Source organism: Serinus canaria, chromosome 19, assembly GCF_022539315.1.
Source record: "Serinus canaria isolate serCan28SL12 chromosome 19, serCan2020, whole genome shotgun sequence".
Classification (NCBI taxonomy): domain Eukaryota; kingdom Metazoa; phylum Chordata; class Aves; order Passeriformes; family Fringillidae; genus Serinus; species Serinus canaria.
The window spans coordinates 1,692,504-1,713,089 of NC_066332.1; the positions used below are offsets into that span (position 1 = coordinate 1,692,504).

A 20,586-nucleotide genomic window follows, 5' to 3' on the forward strand; every position below is an offset into this window, starting at 1 on the left:
ACGGGTAAAGCCAGTGACCCCGGGTACCGGGAACGGGGAAAGCCAGTGACCCCGGGTACCGGGAACGGGTAAAGCCAGTGACCCCGGGTACCGGGAACGGGGAAAGCCAGTGACCCCGGGTACCGGGAACGGGGAGCCCCAGTGACCCCGGGTACCGGGAACAGGGAGCCCCAGTGACCCCAGACAGAGCCCGGGAACAGGAACGGAGCATCCCAGAGCTCCCGAACTGAGCCCGGGAACAGGGAACCCCAGTAACCCCAGACAGACACCGGGAATGGGAATGGAGCATCCCAGAGCTCCCGGACAGACTCTGGGAACGGGGAACCCCAGAGTCCCTGGACAGACCCCGGGCACCGGGAATGGGGAGCCCCAATGACCCCGGACACACCCCAGGAACAGGGAACCGCAGTGACCCCCAGTACTGGGAACAGCCCAGGAACGGAGCATCCCAGAGCTGCCCCCGGACAGACCCCCACAGGTCACCCCAGACCCCCACAGGTCACCCCCAACACAATTGGATGCTGTCCAGCTCTGGAAAGAAATTCTGGTTTTCCCCATAAAGACCCCAAAGAGAAGGATTCTGTTTGGATCGTTCCCCAAACAAACTCTGGGTGTGAACAGCCAAAAGGCTGTTCAGTTTTAACACAAAAATAACAAAACACGCCCCAGACGAGCCACAGTGTGCCTCTCTTTTTATTCTTTATTTTACAGTTCACAATAGAAAGCTACGGATAAATTACACAGGTCACTGATCCTGGCGTTTGAGGGGTTTCACTGCCTCGGAGTGGGGTCCCATCTCATCCCAGGAAGGTGACAGGAGGTGCCACCAAGGCCACCCGAGGAGCCCTCCTTATGGGGGAGGTTAACAGGCAGCAGGGATGATCCCCTAAAACCACACTTCAAATGGAAAAATATACTGCACATCATCTCGAGGAGATTTTAGAGACTTACAAATGTTCTTGGGGGAAAAAAATAAAACAACTTCCAAGGATGCAGGGCTGCCAGGTTGTGTTTGCAGGGAGCAAGTACCCGGACAAACCCTTTGTCAAGGTTCTGCACCTCAAACGATTCTCTCCAAATCCTCCTTTTACAGCACAGGGAGATGTATTGGCCCTCCTCAGCCACACATTTCAACATCTGTGAACTCTGCACACAGCTGCTGCCACAATTCCACGTTTCACCACTGCTGCCCACATCCCTGCTCAGAAGTTCCTAATTTCTCAATTTTATTCTTTTTTTTTTTTTTTTTTTTTTTGGCCTCTTTAGGAGTTCAATCACCTTCTCCTGAAGATGGAACACACTGCCCAGGGCACCTGCTGGGAACCCACACAAAGGCACCACCTTGGCACCCTGGAGCAGGGCAGTGCAAGGCTTCCCAAGGGGCAGGGATTTCAATAAATTAAAAAGCCAAATCCAGGTGCACTCGTCAGTAAAAACTGGTGAATGGAGAGAATGGACAGAATACATCATGTGTTAAAAAAGGGGGGGAAAAGGGGGCAAACTGCCTTTTGTTTTTGCCATGGTGAAAGGAACATTTTGCCAGTTTTCTCCTTGCATCCTCCTCCAGCTGCTCACCTTTGGCACAAGGAATTCTAGGTATCACAAGGTTTGATTCATAATAATACTTCAATATCCACACTCAGCACTTACACAGCGCCTGTCAAAGTGCTTTACAAAAGCTTGTGAGTCCTCACAACACCCCTGTGAGGTAGGTGAGTGTTATCCCCATTCTCCAGACGGGGAAACTGAGGCAGAGAGGTGAAGTGACTGCCCAAGGCTGTACAGGAGCTGAACTCGTGTCTCGCTGGCCCAGCTCTGCTCTCCCTCGTGCAGGGGTAACACAGGTGAACTCCCAGGGCTCTCCTGGTGTAAGCCAAACAATCCAACCCTGATTTCCCGGGCTCTCTGTCCTCTCTCTGACCCTCCCTGACCTTCTGGAGCCCAGCAGGAGCTGGACAGGGTCTGCAATCTTAAGGCAACGTGCCCAAGAGCTCCGCGCAGAGCTGGGCACACACAGACCTCCCTGCAGAGGGTCTCCAGACAACTCCAGCTCTGCTTTGGGGCCAATTCTCTTCTCCCTCAACTCAGAGTGAACCCAGAGCCAAACACTGGGGCTGCACCAGCACGAGAGCTCAGCCAGAGCCTTCCCCTGCAGCTTTCTGTGGCCAAAATGCCCCTGCAAATCCCTCCAAATCCAGACACCTTTGGCATGGCTCGCTCCACTCTCTCTCTCTCTCTCTCTCCCTCTCTCAGAGTTTGTGTCTCTACATAAAAATAAACTTCCACCATTGCCAGCTCCTCAGCACCAGCATCTCAACAGCACCAGAGCAATCCACGTTTCCAGAAAAGTGTCAATGCATGCAAATATCACACAGAGAACATCGAGAGTGCTGGTGGGAGATGATACCAAGGATAGAGGTGGTCACAAGACAGCACACGTTTAGTTTTTATTAAAAATACCAAACAACTCACTCTTACTGCAACTATGCCACCTAGATTATCATCCTAACCTGCACAGGGACAGGTGCTTTTCCTCCAACTATTTACCTAGCTAGAAAAAAAAGAGAAATATCAAGCACACACATTTATACTTCCTCAAACTCGGCAGGCATGAGTCATGTGAAGGGGAAAGGAGGGCTGGGGGAGGCTGTACACTGGGGTTAGGGCAGTGGAGTTCAAAAGAAATGGAAAATATCACATGCATCACCACCACCAGTAATCAACCTGATGAAAATAAACTCGGAATATTAGATGGATTCATTCACTGGAAATCTCAAACCCTCAGCACACTGAAGCTGGCAAACATCTTGTGCCACTTCACCTAGGTCCACACACAGCATCAGCAACTAAGGTCAAACAAACCTCGAAAAGAAAGCAAAATGAAGAATAAACCAGCCTGGAGACAAACAATCTTCCACAAACCACTTCCCTGCATTATTTCCAAACACATTTTTACTCTTAAGCAGTTTCAGAAAGGAGTGGGGGAGAAAGAGACCCACTACGAGTTTGTGGCTCTTTTTTTTTTTTGTTTTCAAACTGGCTCAGCACCAGCACCAGCTCAGAGAGAGGGAGAGAAAAATAATTCTTCAAACATGATCCTTGGTACTTGATTAAAACGCTGCCAGCCAGCTGAGGGAAGCCTGGGCTGCCAGAGGGCTCCAGGTGGAGTGGGCACGGTGCTGCTCATGGTGCTCCTCATCCTCCTCATCCTCCTCATCCTGCTACGAGATCTGCTCCGTGGGCCTCATCTGTATATCCCCAATCTGCAAGAGACCAGCGGGGGATGGAACAGGAATCCTGCACTGGAATCCTGCACTGGAGCCCTGGAACCCTGCACTGGAATCCTGCACTGGAATCTGGAATCCTGCACTGGAATCCTGCACTGGAACCCTGCACTGGAGCCCTGGAATCCTGCACTGGAATCCTGCACTGGAATCTGGAATCCTGCACTGGAATCCTGGAACCCTGCACTGGAATCTGGAATCCTGGAACCCTGCACTGGAATCTGGAATCCTGCACTGGAGCCCTGCCCTGGAATCCTGCACAGGAATCCTGCCCTGGAGCCCTGCACTGGAGCCCCAGCAGTGCCATCCCAGAGCCATCCCACACCCTGAGCAGGGCCATCCCAGAGCCATCTCACACCCTGAGCAGGGCCATCCCAGAGCCATCCCACACCCTGAGCAGGGCCAGAGCCCCAGCAGGGCCATCCCAGAGCCATCCCACACCCTGAGCAGGGCCAGAGCCCCAGCAGGGCCATCCCAGAGCCATCCCACACCCTGAGCAGGGCCATCCCAGAGCTGGAAGTGTAAACAAACGTGATCCCTGCTAATCCCCAGCACAGGCTCCCTAAGCTCCCAGCTGATCCAGCAGCAGATCAGCCAGGCCAGGGCAGCCCTGAGCTCCCCCAGCCCCAGCCCCAGCCTACCTGGACATGAGGAGGGGCACTGAGGACATAGATGACAGCATTGGCCATGTCTTCAGCCTTGAGACACTGCAACAAAACCAAGGGGCTCTCGGTCAGAGGGCACCCCCAGAGCTGCCCAGGGGATCCCTGCCCTCCTGCCCATCCTTGATGAGGTCTGGCAGTGTCACTGGGGCGTGTCCAGGAGGTGCAGGCAAGCAGGAAATACCCTGGGCACCGGGAATGTAACAAAGGATGTGTCTGGTGCTGATAATCTGCTGTGGATAATCCCACTGCTGGCACAGGGATTCTGCCAGGTCAGGCAGTGCCATCCTCGTCAGGAATTCCCAAGGAATCCCACCTGCAAAACACTTCTCCTTGTGCTGGCACTCTGCTTGTCCCACCTTCTCTGCAATGAAGCAGTCCCAGCCTGCAGAATGGCAGAGCTGACTGACACTTATTGACAGAAGCATCAAAACAAAAGGAAAAAATGAAAAACAGGAGCTGGAAACTGGACCCAAATGAAAACCTACACGGTGTGTAAATACCAGAGGAAAATCTGAGGTTTGAGGGCTGAGATTGGAGAGCACTGGGCACTCTCTGGAACCACTGGCCAGGAGAAATGCTCAATTACAACCAGAGCCACTCCCCTCTGCTTCCAGCCCTCCAGGTCCTACCCGAATGCTCTCGTAGGTGGCAGCAGCTCTCTCAGGGTCGTTATCGTGGAGTTTAAAAGCAAATCCTGTTTCCACCAGTCCTGGAGATATACACTGGAAAAAAAAAAAAAAGCAGAGCACATCCTAATAGGATTTGTAATTCCTCTTCAGTTAAAAAGAATTTTAAACCAGATATTTCGTTTTTTTCTGTTATTCTCCTTTCCCACCCATTTCTAAGGGACCAGTTGAAGTGAGCAGGCCTTACTGATCGTTGTGGCAGGTACCTCTGGTGGGCACTTCCCTCCTCGCAGCCCAGAGGGACAGAGAAGCAAAGGAAAACATGGAAAAGCTCTGACTGAGCACCCACAGCCATGCTGAGTGCCTCCTTCTGTTGATGTGACCCCTCCAACAAGCAACTGCCCACTCTGTGCACCCCAAAAATCCCTTCCCAGACCTTCCATGCCCCAACCTGCCTGGGACAGTTCCCCCAGGATCTCCTGACCATTCCCAGAGTGCTGAGCCCCATTTTTACATCCCCATGGCTGGCACAGGGCAGGAGCCCTGGCACTCACTGTTGGTTGGATGTGGGTCCTGGCCTCACACAGCTCCTGATCCTGCCTGGGATAGTTCCCCCAGGATTTCCTGACCATTCCCAGGGTGCTGAGCCCCATTTTAGCATCCCCATGGCTGGCACAGGGCAGGAGCCCTGGCACTCACTGTTGGTTGGATGTGGGTCCTGGCCTCACACAGCTCCTGATCCTGCCTGGGATAGTTCCCCCAGGATTTCCTGACCATTCCCAGGGTGCTGAGCCCCATTTTAGCATCCCCTTGGCTGTTTCCCATGGCTGGCACAGGGCAGGGAGAACAGGAGCCCTGGCACTCAGAATGGCTCAGACGTGGGTCCTGGCCTTGTGCAGCTCCTGATCCTGCCTGGGACAGTTCCCTACAGGATTTCCTGACCATTCCCAGAGTCCTGAGCCCCATTTAGCATCCCCTTGGCTGTTCCCCGTGGCTGGCACAGGGCAGGAACCCTGGCACTCACCCTGGGTTGGATGTGGGTCCTGGCCTCGCACAGCTCCTGATGCTGCCTGGGACAGTTCCCCCAAGATCTCCTGACCATTCCCAGAGTCCTGAGCCCCATTTTAGCATCCCCTTGGCTGTTTCCCATGGCTGGCACAGGGCAGGAGCCCTGGCACTCCCCGTGGCTCAGACGTGGGTCCTGGCCTCGCACAGCTCCTGATCCTGCCTGGGACAGTTTCCCCAGGATCTCCTGTGTGCTGAGCCCCAATTTTGGATGCCCTTGGCTGCTCCCCACGGGGAGGGGCCCTGGCACTCACCGTGGCTCGGATGTGGGTCCTGGCCTCGCGCAGCTCCTGCCGCAGCCCCTCGGTCAGCGCCGTCACCGCGTACTTGGTGGCACTGTAGAAATGCACCACGGACTGGGGCACCACGCTGTGCCCGTTCATGCTGGGGACAGAGCACAGGGGGCACTGCTGGCAGCTGGGAGGGACCCCGGGGCGCTCAGGGCACCACAATGAACCCCCTGGGGGCTGGCACGGGGCTGCAGCGGGGACAGGCAGCGCCTCTGACACAGCCAGACCTCCCTGAGCAGCTCCAGAAACCAAATGTCAGCCCTGCCCCACCAGCAGGGGTTGGCATCACCCTTTTCTCCCTGGTTTGGTTTGGGGCATCCCTTTCTCCCTTGTTTGGGGTATCCTTATCTCCCTCATTTGGAGCATCCTTTTCTCCCTGGTTTGGTTTGGGGCATCCCTATCTCCCTGGTTTGGGGGATCCTTCTCTCCCTGGTTTGGGGCATCCTTATCTCCCTCATTTGGAGCATCATTTCCCGTTTGGTTGGGGCTCTTATCTCCTGTTGGGGGATCCTTCCCTGGTTTGGGGCATCCTTATCTCCCGGTTGGGCATATTTCCCCTGGTTGGTGGGGCATCCTTATCCCGTTGGTTTGGGGCATCCCTTTCTCCCTGGTTTGGGGCATCCCTTTCTCCCTCTTTTGGGGCATCCCTTTCTCCTTCTTTTGGGGCATCCCTTTCTCCCTGGTTTGGTCTTCCTCCCTCTAGACCAGCAAAGACTAAGATTGAAGTATCAACCCCCACAATCCTCAGGAAACCCCATCAGCACCCCAGCAAGCTTCAAGCTCCAGTGCTGAACCCCTTGCTGTGAGGCAGGGAGGAGGAGACACCCCCAGGCTGACCCCAAACCCCTCTGTTCACCTGTTAATGTACAAATTAACACCTGTTAATGTTAATGATGTGCCCATCGTCGATGTTTCTCTCCTTCATGGACTGGTAGGCCTCCCGGGTGCAGATGCTCACGGCCATCACATTGACCTGGGGGGAGAAGAGAAGAACAAATGAAGGCCAGCAGCCCTGCCTGGCAGCCCCTGTGTGCCCAAAATCTGGGAGATCAGCTCCAGTCCCTGTCCCCAGCAATTCCCAGGAAAACCCAAAGAGGGAATGGCTCATCCTCACACCTCACAGCTGAGCTGGGGGCTGCAGCCACGGGGGCAGGGGGTGCACAGACACCCAGAGGGAGCAGAAATAAAAGGAATTGGTTGTTTTAGGGGCAGGGGTGAGGGTAAAGCCCAAGGAAGGGAGAGCAAAGCCCTCCCCAGAGCAGCACTGCAGGCAGGAGCCCCCGGTTCACTGAGCACTCCGGGGTGTGGGCAGCTGGCAGGGCACTCACAGCAGGTAATTAGGTCAGCTCGTTAACGAGGAAATCCCCAGATCCTGCCTGGCAGAGCGCCAGCAGCTCACAGGAGGCACCAGAAGAGCTCCCAGGCACAGGAAGCAAAGCTCAGTTGGTGCCATGGGGAAGCCCAGAGTGGGCAACTCATCCTGGGGCTGTGGGAGCTGTCCCTGTCCCTGTCCCTGTCCCTGTCCCTGTCCCTGTCCCTGTCCCTGACCCTGCCTGCTGACATTGCCCCAGCCCCAAGTGGCAATTTCCCAGCCCTGCAGGACCCAGAGCATTCCAGGCTCCTGCTCTTTGCACCAGCACTGCCCTGGCTGGGCTAAACTCGGTCCTGCCACCTGCACAAGCATTAGTGCACAGCATTCCAGCCTGTCCTGAGCCAAAGGTGAGGAAATTCTGCCAGCTGGAATGCAGAGGGCCCAGGGGGCTGCAGCACTGCTGAGCAGCAATCCCAGCAGCAGGGCTGATTGCTCAGGGGGCTCAGATCTGGAAGGGAATTGCTGAAGGCCTCCAGAAAGGATGTGAGCATCCCCTGGCAGGTCCTGGGTGACAGCATGTCACTTTGCCAGCTAAATGAGCAGCCCAGAAGGGTCTGAACACACTGCAGAGGGTGCAGCCTGCAGGAAGAAGTGATTTTCTGATGAATCAGAAGGCAGTGGAGCAGCAGGAACGAGACCACAAGGACAGCAAGGGATGGAGATGGGAGAGGGCTGGGGATCACCCCTGGGAAAATAAAGAACAAGAATGGGGCAGAATAACTGGGACAAAAGGACAGGCAGGAGAGGTTTGTAAGGGATGGAGCTGGGAGAGGCAATCACTGAGCAGCACAAAGAGGAGCAGGGTCAGATCTCTGTCACTGCTTTTGTCTGGTCCTTATTCCCCACTCACTGCCAGAGGCCATCCCTGAGGGGTTTGGCTTAGAGATAAACAGAGATCAAGAGGGCTTTAATCTGACCCTGGAGCAGCCAGGCAGCACCAGAGGAGCCACCACCCCCAGCCCAGTGCCCTTTGGTCAGGCAGAGGCACTGCTGGGCTCCTCACCATCACACCCGGGGCTGCAGAGATAAATCTTTAACCTGGGAATCCACCCGGGCTGTGCCAGGAAGAAAAGGAGCAGAGGAGGCAGCACAAGGGCCCCTGAGCACTGGGGGGGAGCCCAGAGCAGGGGCAGGACTGGGGATCCCACAGCAGGGAGGGCAGGAGTCACCCTGCAGCCTGGCCCTGGGCTTTGGGACACGGATCTGGCTGGTGTAAAAGCAGCTGGTGTCAAACCCTGGACCTGCTGGTGTCAAACCCTGGACCTGCTGGTGTCAAACCCTGGACCTGCTGGTGCCAAACCCTCCCTGACCAACAAATCCCTGCCTGCCCCAGCCCACCAGGCAGCTCCTGTTTGGAGCAGCCTCTCCCAAGGGCCTCTCCAAAGGCCACTAGAGGGTAACACCACCCCAAAGGGCCAGAACACTAGAAAAGGAGAGGAAAAAGTAAATTACAACATGGTTTTGACTGTTAGATGGATAGCAAGAAGGAGGATACTGAGAGGGGAATCTGGGAGGACGCAGAGCCTCGAAGCTCATAAAAAATGCATGGAAGCAAAAATCAATTTCCCAAAAAGGAAAGAAAAAAAAAAAAAAAAAGCCTTTAATTTAAGGCCCTAATGCCTCCAGAATCGATGGGTTGATGGCTGCTGGGAAACTTCTCCCATCCTGCAGCCCAGAGGATGGGAAAAGCCCCACACCAGGAGCTCTCCCACAGCATCTCCCAGCTCTCCAGGGAAGCTGGGGAAGAAGCTCCCTGCTGCCACACAGCTCTGCAGAGCCCAGCGGCCCCTGGAAGGTGCTGGCAGCCCTCCCTGGGAGGGACAGGGGCCTGGCCAGGGCTGCTCTGGGGCTGGGGTGCCCTGGCAGACCCTGCAGAGCCCCCCAGCCCTGCCACGGCGCCTGGACACAGGGACACTGCCAGGGGACACTGCCAGGGGGGACATTGCTAGGGGGGACACTGCCAGGGGACACTGCCAGGGGGGACATTGCTAGGGGACACTGCCAGGGGACATTGCTGGGGACACTGCCAGGGGACACTGCCAGGGGGGGCATTGCTAGGGGGGACACTGCCAGGGGACACTACCAGGGGACACTGCCAGGGGGGCATTGCTAGGGGGACACTGCCAGGGGACACTGCCAGGGGACACTGCCAGGGGGGACATTGCCAGGGGGACAGTGCCAGGGGGGACACTGCCATGGGGACACTGCCATGGGGGACACTGCCATGGGGGACACTGCCAGGGGGGACACTGCCAGGGGACAACTGCCAGGGGGGGCATTGCTAGGGGACACTGCCAGGGGGGACACTGCCATGGGGGACATTGCTAGGGGACACTGCCAGGGGGGACATTGCTAGGGGACACTGCCAGGGGACACTGCCAGGGGGACACTGCCAGGGGGACACTGCCAGGGGGACATGGCCAGGGGGACACTGCCAGGGGGACACTGCCAAGGGGACACTGCCAGGGGGGACATTGCTAGGGGACACTGCCAGGGGACATTGCTGGGGACACTGCCAGGGGACACTGCCAGGGGGGGCATTGCTAGGGGGGACACTGCCAGGGGACACTTCAGTGCATTTTCTACAAAGCCTCCATGGCAACGGGGCCGGGAGCTGCAGTGACCCGGGCTGGGAGCCCACAGAAGCCTCCTTGGGCACACAAAGCTGGGCTCAGGTGGCCTTGGCTGCAGCCACAGCAGCCAGCAGGCCGGCCAGGATCCTAACAAGAACTTAATTAGGCAGGAGATGGCAGCTCCTGGCCCGGCAGCAGGAGCCTGAGGTCTCAGGGTGCTTCTCTTTCACACAGAGCACAGGAGCAGCCAGGGGAGCTGACACCTCCCAGCTGACCCCACTGCTGGACACAGCTCCTGAGCCTTCAGACACCTCAGACATCTCCTTCCCTTCACCAGGGCAAGCTCCCAGAGCTGCTGGAGGTGCCACCAGGGCTGCTCCCAGCCCTGAGTTCCACTCCTGCTCCTGTGAGGAAAACGTTTCTGTGCACAAGGGAAGGTGGCACAGGAGGGGAAATCACACCAAAATCCAGCATTCACTGGCCAGAGACATTGCAAGGACACCCAAACCACCCTGAGGTCCCACAGCTGTGGCTGCCACTGCTCTGTGCAGAAAAGGGCCCCCACATAAAGACAAAAAAAGGAGAAGCCACAGAAGATGCCCAGCAGCACCTCAGGGCAGGAGGACCCAGGGAGGAGCTGTCAATGGGATGGGCCCTGTGCACACCTCCCATTGCTGCACATCAAATCCTCTCACTCACACCCAGCCCTAACCAGATTAGGGGCAGAAAATCAAGCTGTAAAGACAAAAAGCATTACAGCTTTTTAAGCCAAAAAGAATCTGCCCATTTCTACAAACCACTGCCACGACTAACAGGATTAGCTGCACACCCCAGTGCCTGGCATTCCATTTCCTGCTTTATTGAGGAAAAATAAAGGAAAAAAAAAAAGAAAAAGGGAGGCTCTTCACCCTTCAGCAAGCCAGTGAGCTAAAGGAAAATTGCTGCTGTGACTCCATCCTCCAAGGTGAGGGCTCAGGATGTCCTTCCCCTCCCCAAGCAGCACAACTGGGCTTTGTCAGAGCAGGCTGGGGAGCAGATCCTCAGCTCTGGAACGAGGAGCTGGTGGCCAGAAGAGACAGAAAAGTGGCCCAGGGATACTCACATCTATCATGGTCCTCCAGCCCTCTGTCCTCCCCGAGAGCAGGGGCTCGGGCCGGGCCAGCCCCGCGTTGTTGATGCAGACATCCACCCCCTGGTGCAGGGTCTTGATGGCAGAGAACATGGACAGGATCTCCTCCTCGTTGGACAGGTCACACTTGTAGGGGATCAGCGTGCCTGGGTAGCCAGCACTCTGGCACTCAGCTGCCAGCTTCTAGGAGACAGAGGCAGGAGGGAAAATACAGCCATCAGAGGGGGAAAACAGCCAGCAGAGAGGGGGAAATACAGCCAGCAGAGAGGGGGAAAACAGCCAGGAGAGAGGGGGAAATACAGCCAGGAGAGAGGGGGAAATACAGCCAGGAGAGAGGGGGAAACAGCCAGCAGAGAGGGGGAAATACAGCCAGGAGAGAGGGGGAAAACAGCCAGCAGAGAGGGGGAAATACAGCCAGGAGAGAGGGGGAAACAGCCCAGGAGAGAGGGGGAAATACAGCCATCAGAGAGGGGGAAACAGCCAGAAGGAAGGATGGAAATACAGCCCAAAGGAAGGATGGAAACAGCCAGCAGGAAGGGGAAAATAGAGCCAGAAGGAGGGGGAAAATAGAGCCAGCAGGAGGGGGAAAATAGAGCCAGCAAGAAGGTGGAAAAACAGCCAGAAGGAAGGGGAAAAACAGACAGAAGGAAAGGGAAATAGAGCCAACAGGAAGAGGAAAAAACAGTCAGCAGAGAGAGGGAAAAAATAGCCATCAGGAAGGGGAAAAACAGCCACAAGGAAGGGGAAAAACAGACAGCAGAGAGGGGAAAATACAGCCAGAAGGAAAACCAGCCAGCAGAAGGATGGAAAGAGCCATCAGCCCCCTCTCCCCACAGAGCAGCTTATCCAGGCACTTCCTGAAAAGCAACACCTCAGGGCTCAGCAGGCACTGGGGAAGGATCACTGTGATGCTGATTGAGGAAAAGGAGATAGCAATATCCAGGAGAAGCTGGGAGTTCCAGCCTCTCAGTTATTGGGACAGGCTCAGTGCCCGTCCATCACCCTGGGCAGTCCTGCTCAAGGTGAGCAGCGCTGGCAAAACACAAATCAAAAATAGAAATCAAAGATAGAAATCAAAGATAGAAATCAAAGATAGAAATCAAAAATAGAAATCAGAAATAGAAATCAGAAGTACAAATCAAAAATAGAAAACAAAAACAGAAATCAAAAATAGAAATCAGAAGTACAAATCAAAAAGAGAAATCAAAAAGAGAAATCAAAAATAGAAATCAGTGCTGCCCTGGCACCAGGCTGCCACCCTGGCAAAGGACAATTCCTCGTTAGCCATGGCCAGGGATGACTCCAAACAGCCCAACCTTTTGTCAGGCTGGGTGATGCACAACCAGGAGCTGCTGCCAGCTGCCAGCTCATCCCCGAGGGTGCCCTTTACCCCTGACACTAATGAGAAGCAGCATCTCCTCCCCAGTGTGACACACAGTGACAGTGACAGTGACAGCTCCCAGCGCCAGGCAGGAGCCACATGATGTCTGGCTCCTGAGGGGAGATGGACTCTGGCTACAAATGCCCACCAAATCCCTGGGACACGTGGCCCTGGCAGTGTCACCAGCGGTGACATTTCAGCAGCACAGCCCTGCTCCTGCCACCACGGGCTGCTCCCACTGCTCCCAGCTCCTCCTGCATCCCAGCACTGCCCCTGCTCCCAGCTCCTCCTGCATCCCAGCACTGCCCCTGCTCCCAGCTCCTCCTGCATCCCAGCACTGCCCCTGCTCCCAGCTCCTCCTGCATCCCAGCACTGCCCCTGCTCCCAGCTCCTCCTGCATCCCAGCACTGCAGGAAAGGAGGAGCCAGGGCCAGGCCAGGAATCCCCTGGAAGTGATGGCACATGGAGGCAGCTCTGAGCTCCTGCCCAGCCCTGCCTGCACCCCAACCATGTTCACTTGAACCATTCTGGGGCTCTCTGCTAAATGAGGCACTCTGGGGCTGCCTGGTAAATTATTTTCAGCCTTTCCCAGTAGCTGAGCTCACAGAGCTGGACCAGAGCCCTGAGCAGGGAGTGCAGCTTTGCTGCTTTACCTTCCCCGAACCCCAGCAGCTCTCATGGACCACAAGGCAGAACCAGCCCAGGGCTGAGCTGTGGTGCAGGAGCTGCTCTCCTGCCTGGCTGCCAGCTCAGGGAAGGCCCTGCAGAACACAGGAATGATTATTATTGCTCTCACAGCACCAGGCAGGGAGGGCAGGGACGTGCTGAGTGGAGCTGGAATCGATCCCTGCCAGCAGCATCCCCAGAGAGCCCTGCTGGGCTGGCTGACAGCATCCCTGCCTGCACAAAGGTGCCCCTGGCACTGAATCCCAGCCCTCTGTGCCCTCCTGGGGCTGCCTCACCTGGCCATGCAGGTAACCTCGTTGGTGATGTGCTGACAGGAGTGGGAGAATACATTCCATACATTCCTTTCCACCACTGGAGCACACGCTGGAAAAGCAGGGGAGGGGAGGGGAAATCTGCAAGAGCAGCATTTGGGGAACTCACAGCAGCAGGAAGGGCTGCTGGAAGGTTCTAAACTGCTCCAGGGATGGAGCCTTGCTCCTGAAACACACAGGAGGGAAAAAGGGCCAAAAGGACCATGAACTGGTGTGAGAGTGAGAATCAAGGAATGCCAAAGATGTCCAGAAATGAGAAACACGAGCACAGGGGTGGGGAGGAGTCTCCCAGAGCAGGAGCCGAGCCAGGAGAGCTGGCTGGAGGGAACAGGGGCCACCAACACGGAGAGGAAAGGACAGAGATGCTCCCTGACAGCCCAGAGGGACACGGGGCTGTGTCTCACTGCTCTGCCTCCAATTCCACCTTTCCCTGCTCAGGGCAGACCCAGCTGAAGGAGCAGAGGGATCAAGGGCTGTGGTTTGCTCTGGGATGAGCCTGCTGGAGCAGGGAGCTTGCAGCACACGTGGTCCCTCCAAGCTGAGCATTCTGGCTGGGACTGCCCCTCCTCTGCTCCCAGCCACACCAGGGGAAAGGATTTTCACCCTGGAAGAAAAGCTCCTCTCCACAAGTGACCAGGGAAATCAAATCTCTCTCAAAACCTTTCTTTCCCTGTCTGGTGTCTGGCTGCCTCCAGCAGGGATCCTTTCATCTCTCAGGCTGCACTTGTGCTAACAAATTCTCTTTGAAAAGCCAGTGCTGAACACTGCTGACACCCAGGCAGGGCTGGGTTGTGCTCCAGCCATCTCCAGATAAAGAGCCATCACAGGCTCTTCAAAGAAACATCAACTGCAGGCAAGTTTGCAAGAGACTTCTGAAAAGCAACTCTGAGCTACTCTGGAGCTTTTTTTCTTCAGAGCATCCATTAAGTCACTCCAGTGATGCTCATCCCACTTAGAGCTCACCAGGTGCACCAGGGGGAAAGAAAAGAGGGGGAAAAGCTGGTTTTCCAGATTCCATCAACAATTTGAGAGTGACCAGGTGGCGCAACAGCAACACGGAGGAGGCCGGTGCAAGTCCAGCAGGTGGGGATGGAAATCTGAAATAGGAATTGTTTGGGCTGGAAGGGACCTCAAAGATCATTCAGCCCCCACCCCTGCCATGGGCAGGGACACCTTGCACTGTCCCAGGCTGCTCCAAAGCCTGGGATGCTTCCAGCACCTCTGCAGCACACCATTTATCCCTGGATGCCTGGAAAGGGACAGCCAGGGGCTGCCTCTCCTGTATGGGATGGGTTTGCTGTGCTCAGAGAGCTCCAGTTCTGCCCTGAAAGGGTTAATGCTCTTTGTGCATTTGGGGCACCCACAGTCAGCCCTGGTGAAATGGTTCCACAGAACAATTGAGATAAAAATGTTAAGGGGCTCTAAGGAGGGGGGAGAGGAAGGAAGGAGTCCAGTGGGGCTTTCCTTGGCAAAGCCTCCCATCAGCCTCAGGCACGTTCAGCCCAGGGAGATGAAAGGCAGAAGAAGCCTCTGGGTGATTTTTAATCTAACCTGCCACCCACCACAGTGTCCTACTGACTGAGCTCCTGCCTGAACACAGAGCTGCACCAGGAACCCGCTGGGAAAGCACCAAAATCACCCCAATTGCTTTGGCTATCCGAGGGAAATGAAAGAGAAAAACTGTGACAAAAAACACCACGGCTGGGAGAGAAAACTGGGGGCTTACAAACCTCCCATTCCACCGACTGGCACGTCTGAAGCTGCTTTTAATTAATATTTAATAGCAGTACAACAGCATAATGTGGCACTTCACAGAGCCAGGGTGGCACAAACCCACCTGGAATTGCTGTCAGCCAGGAAAGCCCCCTGGCACTGCCCACCAGGACACGGGAGAGAGGGAGGAACTCCAGGTGGGCACAGCCACTGCTTTCTGCAGAGCCTGAATGCTCCAGGAAAAACACCACTGTGGCAGCTCTCCTCACACCTCCCTGCCCTGGGCACTCTCCTCAAACCCAAAACCAGCCAGAAATTCCCCTCTGGGTCCAGCTCTGCTCCTGCACAGCCCTCCCACCTTCCCAGGACAGCTGCCAGGTTTTACAGGGGAAACTGAGGCACGGCACAGCCCCATCCCAGCTCCAAAACCCCAGGAAAGGCTCAGTTATTGTTTATTTCTGGGGCTCTGAGCGTGGCATTGCTGCTCCCCTGCAAACCCCAGGGAACAGAAGGGCAGCAGGGAAGGGGGCTTGCTGCAAAGTCACATTCTTAAAGCACTTTTTGGGGGAGAAAGAGGAGCAATCCACCCTGGTGGAAACCCCCTGAGTTTCCAGGAGGACAGAGGTGGATTTGTTCCCCCCACTCTGACAGCAGTTATGGGATGTCTGCTGTTTATCAGGACAGGATCTGGTCAGGGACAAGTGGCAATAAAAGCCCTTCAGAGGCCTTGAGCCCCCATCCCCAAACACAGAACAATCCCTGCCAGGGCCAAGGAGACTCTGAAGGTCACTCACACTCCACAGGCACCATGCCCCGGGATGATCCTGCTCAGAATGGGGAAAACCTGTGGGAACAGCCCAGGAAACCCATGCCAGCTGCTGGGCAGAGGGACAGACCCACCAGGGACAGACAAAATGCCAAAGGGGAACCAGGTGACCTGGAAACCATCAACTGATCTGCCTGCAGGGAATTAAACACCACACTCTGCAACCAGCTGCTAATTACCCTGTTAATTACCCTCCTAGGAGCAGCCCCGGGGTCCAGAGCCTCCCTTGGTGGAAGTGACCAGAGAGGCCAAAAATGGATGCTCAGATCCCAGGAGGAAGACTCAGCTCCTTCCTCCTCCTCAGAGCCCGGGCTGCTCCAAGCTGCAATCAATTGCTCAGCTTATCAAAGGCGGTTTCCTGAGCAAGATCTAACCTTGACAAAGCAGGCCCTGGTTATAAATGTCACCTTTGATCAATACCTGTCACAAATGCATTGGAATTAACTGGTTAAACCTTGTCTCTTAAGTCACATTTATTGCTTCCTGCACGGCTCTGCTCTCAGCACGCCAGCAAAGACAGGGGGGAAAAATGGATTTCCTTTGGAGCAGGGCATCCATGGTGTCCCTGCTCACACCAGAGCAAGGCAACCAAGCTGCTGGAGGATTTCCAGTGGCCTGGAGCAGGTGGGACTGTCCCACCTGGAGCATGTCCCTCCCTGCAGCTCCAGGGCTCTGGCACCATGGATGGAGGGAGAGCACCTGCCAGCAACAGAAAATAAACCAATTTTAATTATAAAAAAGCATAGTACCAGCATCACTGCAAACCCCTTGGAAACAGCTCCCTGTCTCCTGCCTTCCTGTGCTCCCAGGGAAAAACTGCAGAGTCCCTCTGAGCCAGGAAAACCCTCCCAAGTCTTCCCCACCCTGGGGAAAAACCCTGCAAAATAAACCTCACATATCTCACTGAATAAAAGACCAGAGAGGGCTTTGCCAGCTGCGAGGGCAGGAAGAACATTTTGTCCCATGCATGTGCAAATTCTCCCCTTTTCTTGTGCTGCTGCAAGGAGCCAGGCACCAAACACAAATTCCTGGAAAACACGAGGAGGAGCAGGGGGAAGCTGAGGAGCACCCGAGTGGCTGTGGCTGTAAATCTCAGCGAGTCTCTGCACCCTGGAGACCCCAGCAGCAGCAAGGGGGGTCCCTGGGAGGGTGAGAGCATTTTCCCCCCAAAAAAGCTGCTCTTCCAAGCTGCTAGAAACACTTGGCTGCCTCCTGAGAGCTCCTGGCTGGGAAGGCGTGGCGGTGTCTGGAGAGCAGCAAAGGCTCTCTGAGCACACGCCAAGAAGTCCTTGACAGCTGTTAGTACCTCCAGGCTCTGCATTTAAAACAAGCCTTCAACCAGAATTACCTCCTGGCATGCAGAAGGGAAATACAGCCAGTTTAATTCTATTTTATTCCTCGATGTCTGACTGCTTAAGCTCCTGTTTGATGACCCCCACAAAGAGTCTGCAGCAGCAGCAGGAGTGGGAGCACGAGGCTGCTCTGGAGCAGAGAGGGAAATGTGGCCAGTGGAGCCACGGGAAGGAAAAAAAAAAAAGATCCTTCTGCAGTTTTGGGCTTTTTCTGTGAGCCATTAACATTTTTATATCAAAAGGCAAATAGAGAGCACTGGAGTTGTGACAGGGGTTTAATGCCAAACACGCAACTTTGCAAATCCTTCGTTATCTTGCCTCAAGCCCTTATCTGATTTTCCAAGAGATTAAGAAATCTTGACATAGCATTTATTGCCCGAGCTAAATCCCCACCAGACAACCTGCTCTCTCAGTTAGCTGGAGGTTACAAAACCACCTTACACAAGGGTTCCAGCATTTCACCTTAAAACCTGTGACCTTCATGAACTTTGATGAAATGTGATGTTGGGCTACAGAGTGAGCTCTGCATTCCAGGTTTTACACCCTGCTGTTTGCCCTCTGTCCATGTCAAGCTTCCCTGGGATAGTGGGAGGTGTCCCTGCCCATGGGGGTTGGAATGGGATGCTTTATAAGGTCCCTTCCAACCCAAACCCCCTGGGATGCCACAATTAACTATGGCTGTGATGCTCTGGCATCACCAAACCCTCAGCTCCTTCACATTCCCCTTCCCTCTCCCTCCATCACTGTGCTCCAGCCATCAGAGCATCCCTCAAATCCCCCCCCAATCAAATCCCCAGCTCAACACTTCCAAGTCTGGATATCTTCCTGGTTTATTTTAAATTTTTTAAAGGAAAAGCCTCAAGGTGAGTCTCCTGGAGGACAGCTCCATGAACAGCCCTGCCCTGAAGCAGGATTGGGTACAAAGTTCCCACAGCATCCCTGGCAGCCAGGAGGTGACAGAGCTGTTCCCACAGTGACCCTGGATCCCCCCACGCTCCAGCACCGCTGGGATTTTCTTCCTCGTTAAGGAAACATGCTCGACAATAAATAAACCCAGAATAGCAGCGGAGCAAAACACAGTCCAGACACCCAGCAAAACAAATGACAGCCCTGCAGACACACTCGGGTCCCAGCGAGGGGACAAACATCAGCTGCTGGGGGAACACGTGTGTGACACAGCACAGGGCGCCGGGGAGCAGCCCGGCACATCTGCAATCCCGACCAATCAATCAATCAATTAATCAATCAATCATCAATACAGGAGTGATCGCCCAGGTGCAGATCCAAATCAAAACACAAAGCCTCACAGCACTGCCCGTTTTTAAAGCCACGCTGCATTGTGGCCAGGAAAGGTTGGGCAAGGAAGGCAAACACAAGCTGCATTGATTTCTTTCCCAAAAGAAAAGACTCCAGAACAAGATCCAAGATAAGGGCGCTACTGGAAACAGCAATATTGGAAATAACTTTCTGGAGGGGAATGGGAAGCACCAGCATCCTTTGCAGCATCCTCTGCCAGCACCCCGAGGCTGCAGCACATCCAGCTGCCCAAGGAAAGCCTTTGGAGAGCTCAGCCCTCCCTCAGAGCGCGGCACCAAAACGCTGCAAGTCCAAATCAGCAGCGGCCCCAAAGGACAGCGCACCGAGTCACACTTAGGGGTCACACTCTCCCTGGCTCCGTGATACGCAGTGAAAAAAGGGAAAAGTTCGGCTTTTCCCGAGCATTTCTTTAGCAACGCCGCCGATGTCGAGCCTTGGTTTCCATGAATTTTGGACCATTTGTCCCCCGCGCAGTCAGCTGTGCACAGCCCTTATCACCTGGGCCAGGGAAACACAACCCTGGATATCGCACGGGTCTCCTTCAGCTCCAAACAGCCAGGATGGCAATATTTAAAATTACTAAAACTTATTTCCACTCTCAGAGGAAACTTCCTAAATGGTAAATAAGCCCCTGCGAGGCACAGCTGACCGACGCACAACAAGGATCCCGAGAAAACATTTCTTTTGAGCATCTTTATTCTCAAGGCAGCGCCATCAGGTTTCTGACGGGGCTGTGGAGATGCTCCTGGCAGGACCGAAGCCTGTTCGAACACCAACTCCCAGGCACGCCCTGCCTCCCGAGCTCGCATCCCCGAGCGCCCGCAGCCCCATCCCGCTCCCGGCGAGGGAGATGCTATTTTTAACCTCGATAAGAAGCGACTCAAAAAAAAAAAAAAAAAAAAAAAAAAAAAAAAAAAAAAAAAAACCCCCAAAACCGACCCCGCTCCTCGCTCGGGCACCTTCTCCCCGCTGCAGGGGCTCGGTGACCAGGAGCGGCCGGGGCCGGGCATCCCCCGGGCGGTGTCAGCGCCCGGCCGGGCCGGGAGCGGCCCCGCTCCGCCGCGGCCTCGTGGGGAGGCGGCCCCCGCCCCGCCGCCGGTACCGCCGGTACCTCGATCTTGTCGACGCTACGGGCGCATCCCACCACCTTCATGCCGTGCTGCACCAGCGCCCGCGCCACGGCCGCGCCGATGCCCACGGAGGCGCCGGTGACCAGCGCGACGCGGCCGGTCCAGCGCTCCATGGCCCCGGCCCGGCCCCGCCGCCGCCGCCGCGCACAAAGCGCCGCCCGCCCGCCGGCCACGCCCCTCGGCCACGCCCCGGGGACACGCCCAGGACACGCCCCTGAATGCCGGGGACACGGCACGCCCATGGGGACATGTCCTCCGTGCGCTGGGTTTGAGGGGCTCCGCTCCAAGTGGGGTTTGGGGGTTTTGCTCCCCAGCATGGGAAGCCACGGGGGGGATGCGCGGAGCAGGATCCAGCAGCCAAGCGGGGTTTGGAGGGGGATGGAATGGGTGTGGAGAGAGCAAAGAGTGGGGAAGGGGGTGTTATCCCCCTCCCAGGGGCCAAGGAGGCTCAAATAATTCCCAGAAATGGGTGAGGAAATGGATTGATTGGAACAGAAGAGGCAGAAGGACAGGTATTGAATTGATGAAAGAAAAGGGTGGGATTAAACAAATGCCCCAAAAATGGTTTAAATTGCACCCTCCAAAATCCAACCCCCTCCCCCAAAGCATGCTGCCCTTGGGCACAGCCCTCAGGCCATGATTGCCAGCTCCTGGCCATCCCTTATCCCAGTTCCTGGAAGCAGAACAGGCACCTGATGCCCAGCAGTGCCAGGTTGGGACTGTGCCACTGGGCCCTCACGGTCCCTGCTGGGCTGGCAGCAGCTCCACATCCCCAAACCATCCCTGGAGGAGCAGAGCCTGGTTTTCCAGGATCTGTCCTTTCCCAGACCAGCTTTCCTCACCTTACCCCAACCTCCACGCACCT

The 20,586-nt window shown here is 55.6% G+C and overlaps 1 protein-coding gene across 1 annotated transcript; it reads right to left on the reverse strand.

The window, feature by feature from the left end:
- Window positions 1-675: 675 nt before the first annotated feature.
- On the reverse strand, window positions 676-19,834 carry DHRS11 (dehydrogenase/reductase 11). The gene is made up of 7 exons (XM_009094826.4): window positions 19,703-19,834; window positions 10,978-11,187; window positions 6,809-6,903; window positions 5,895-6,024; window positions 4,579-4,671; window positions 3,926-3,991; window positions 676-3,263 (listed from the first exon to the last, which is right to left on the reverse strand). Exons 1-7 carry the CDS (start codon window positions 19,832-19,834, stop codon window positions 3,222-3,224), a joined length of 768 nt encoding a protein of 255 aa, XP_009093074.1. The 3' UTR covers window positions 676-3,221.
- Window positions 19,835-20,586: the final 752 nt, after the last annotated feature.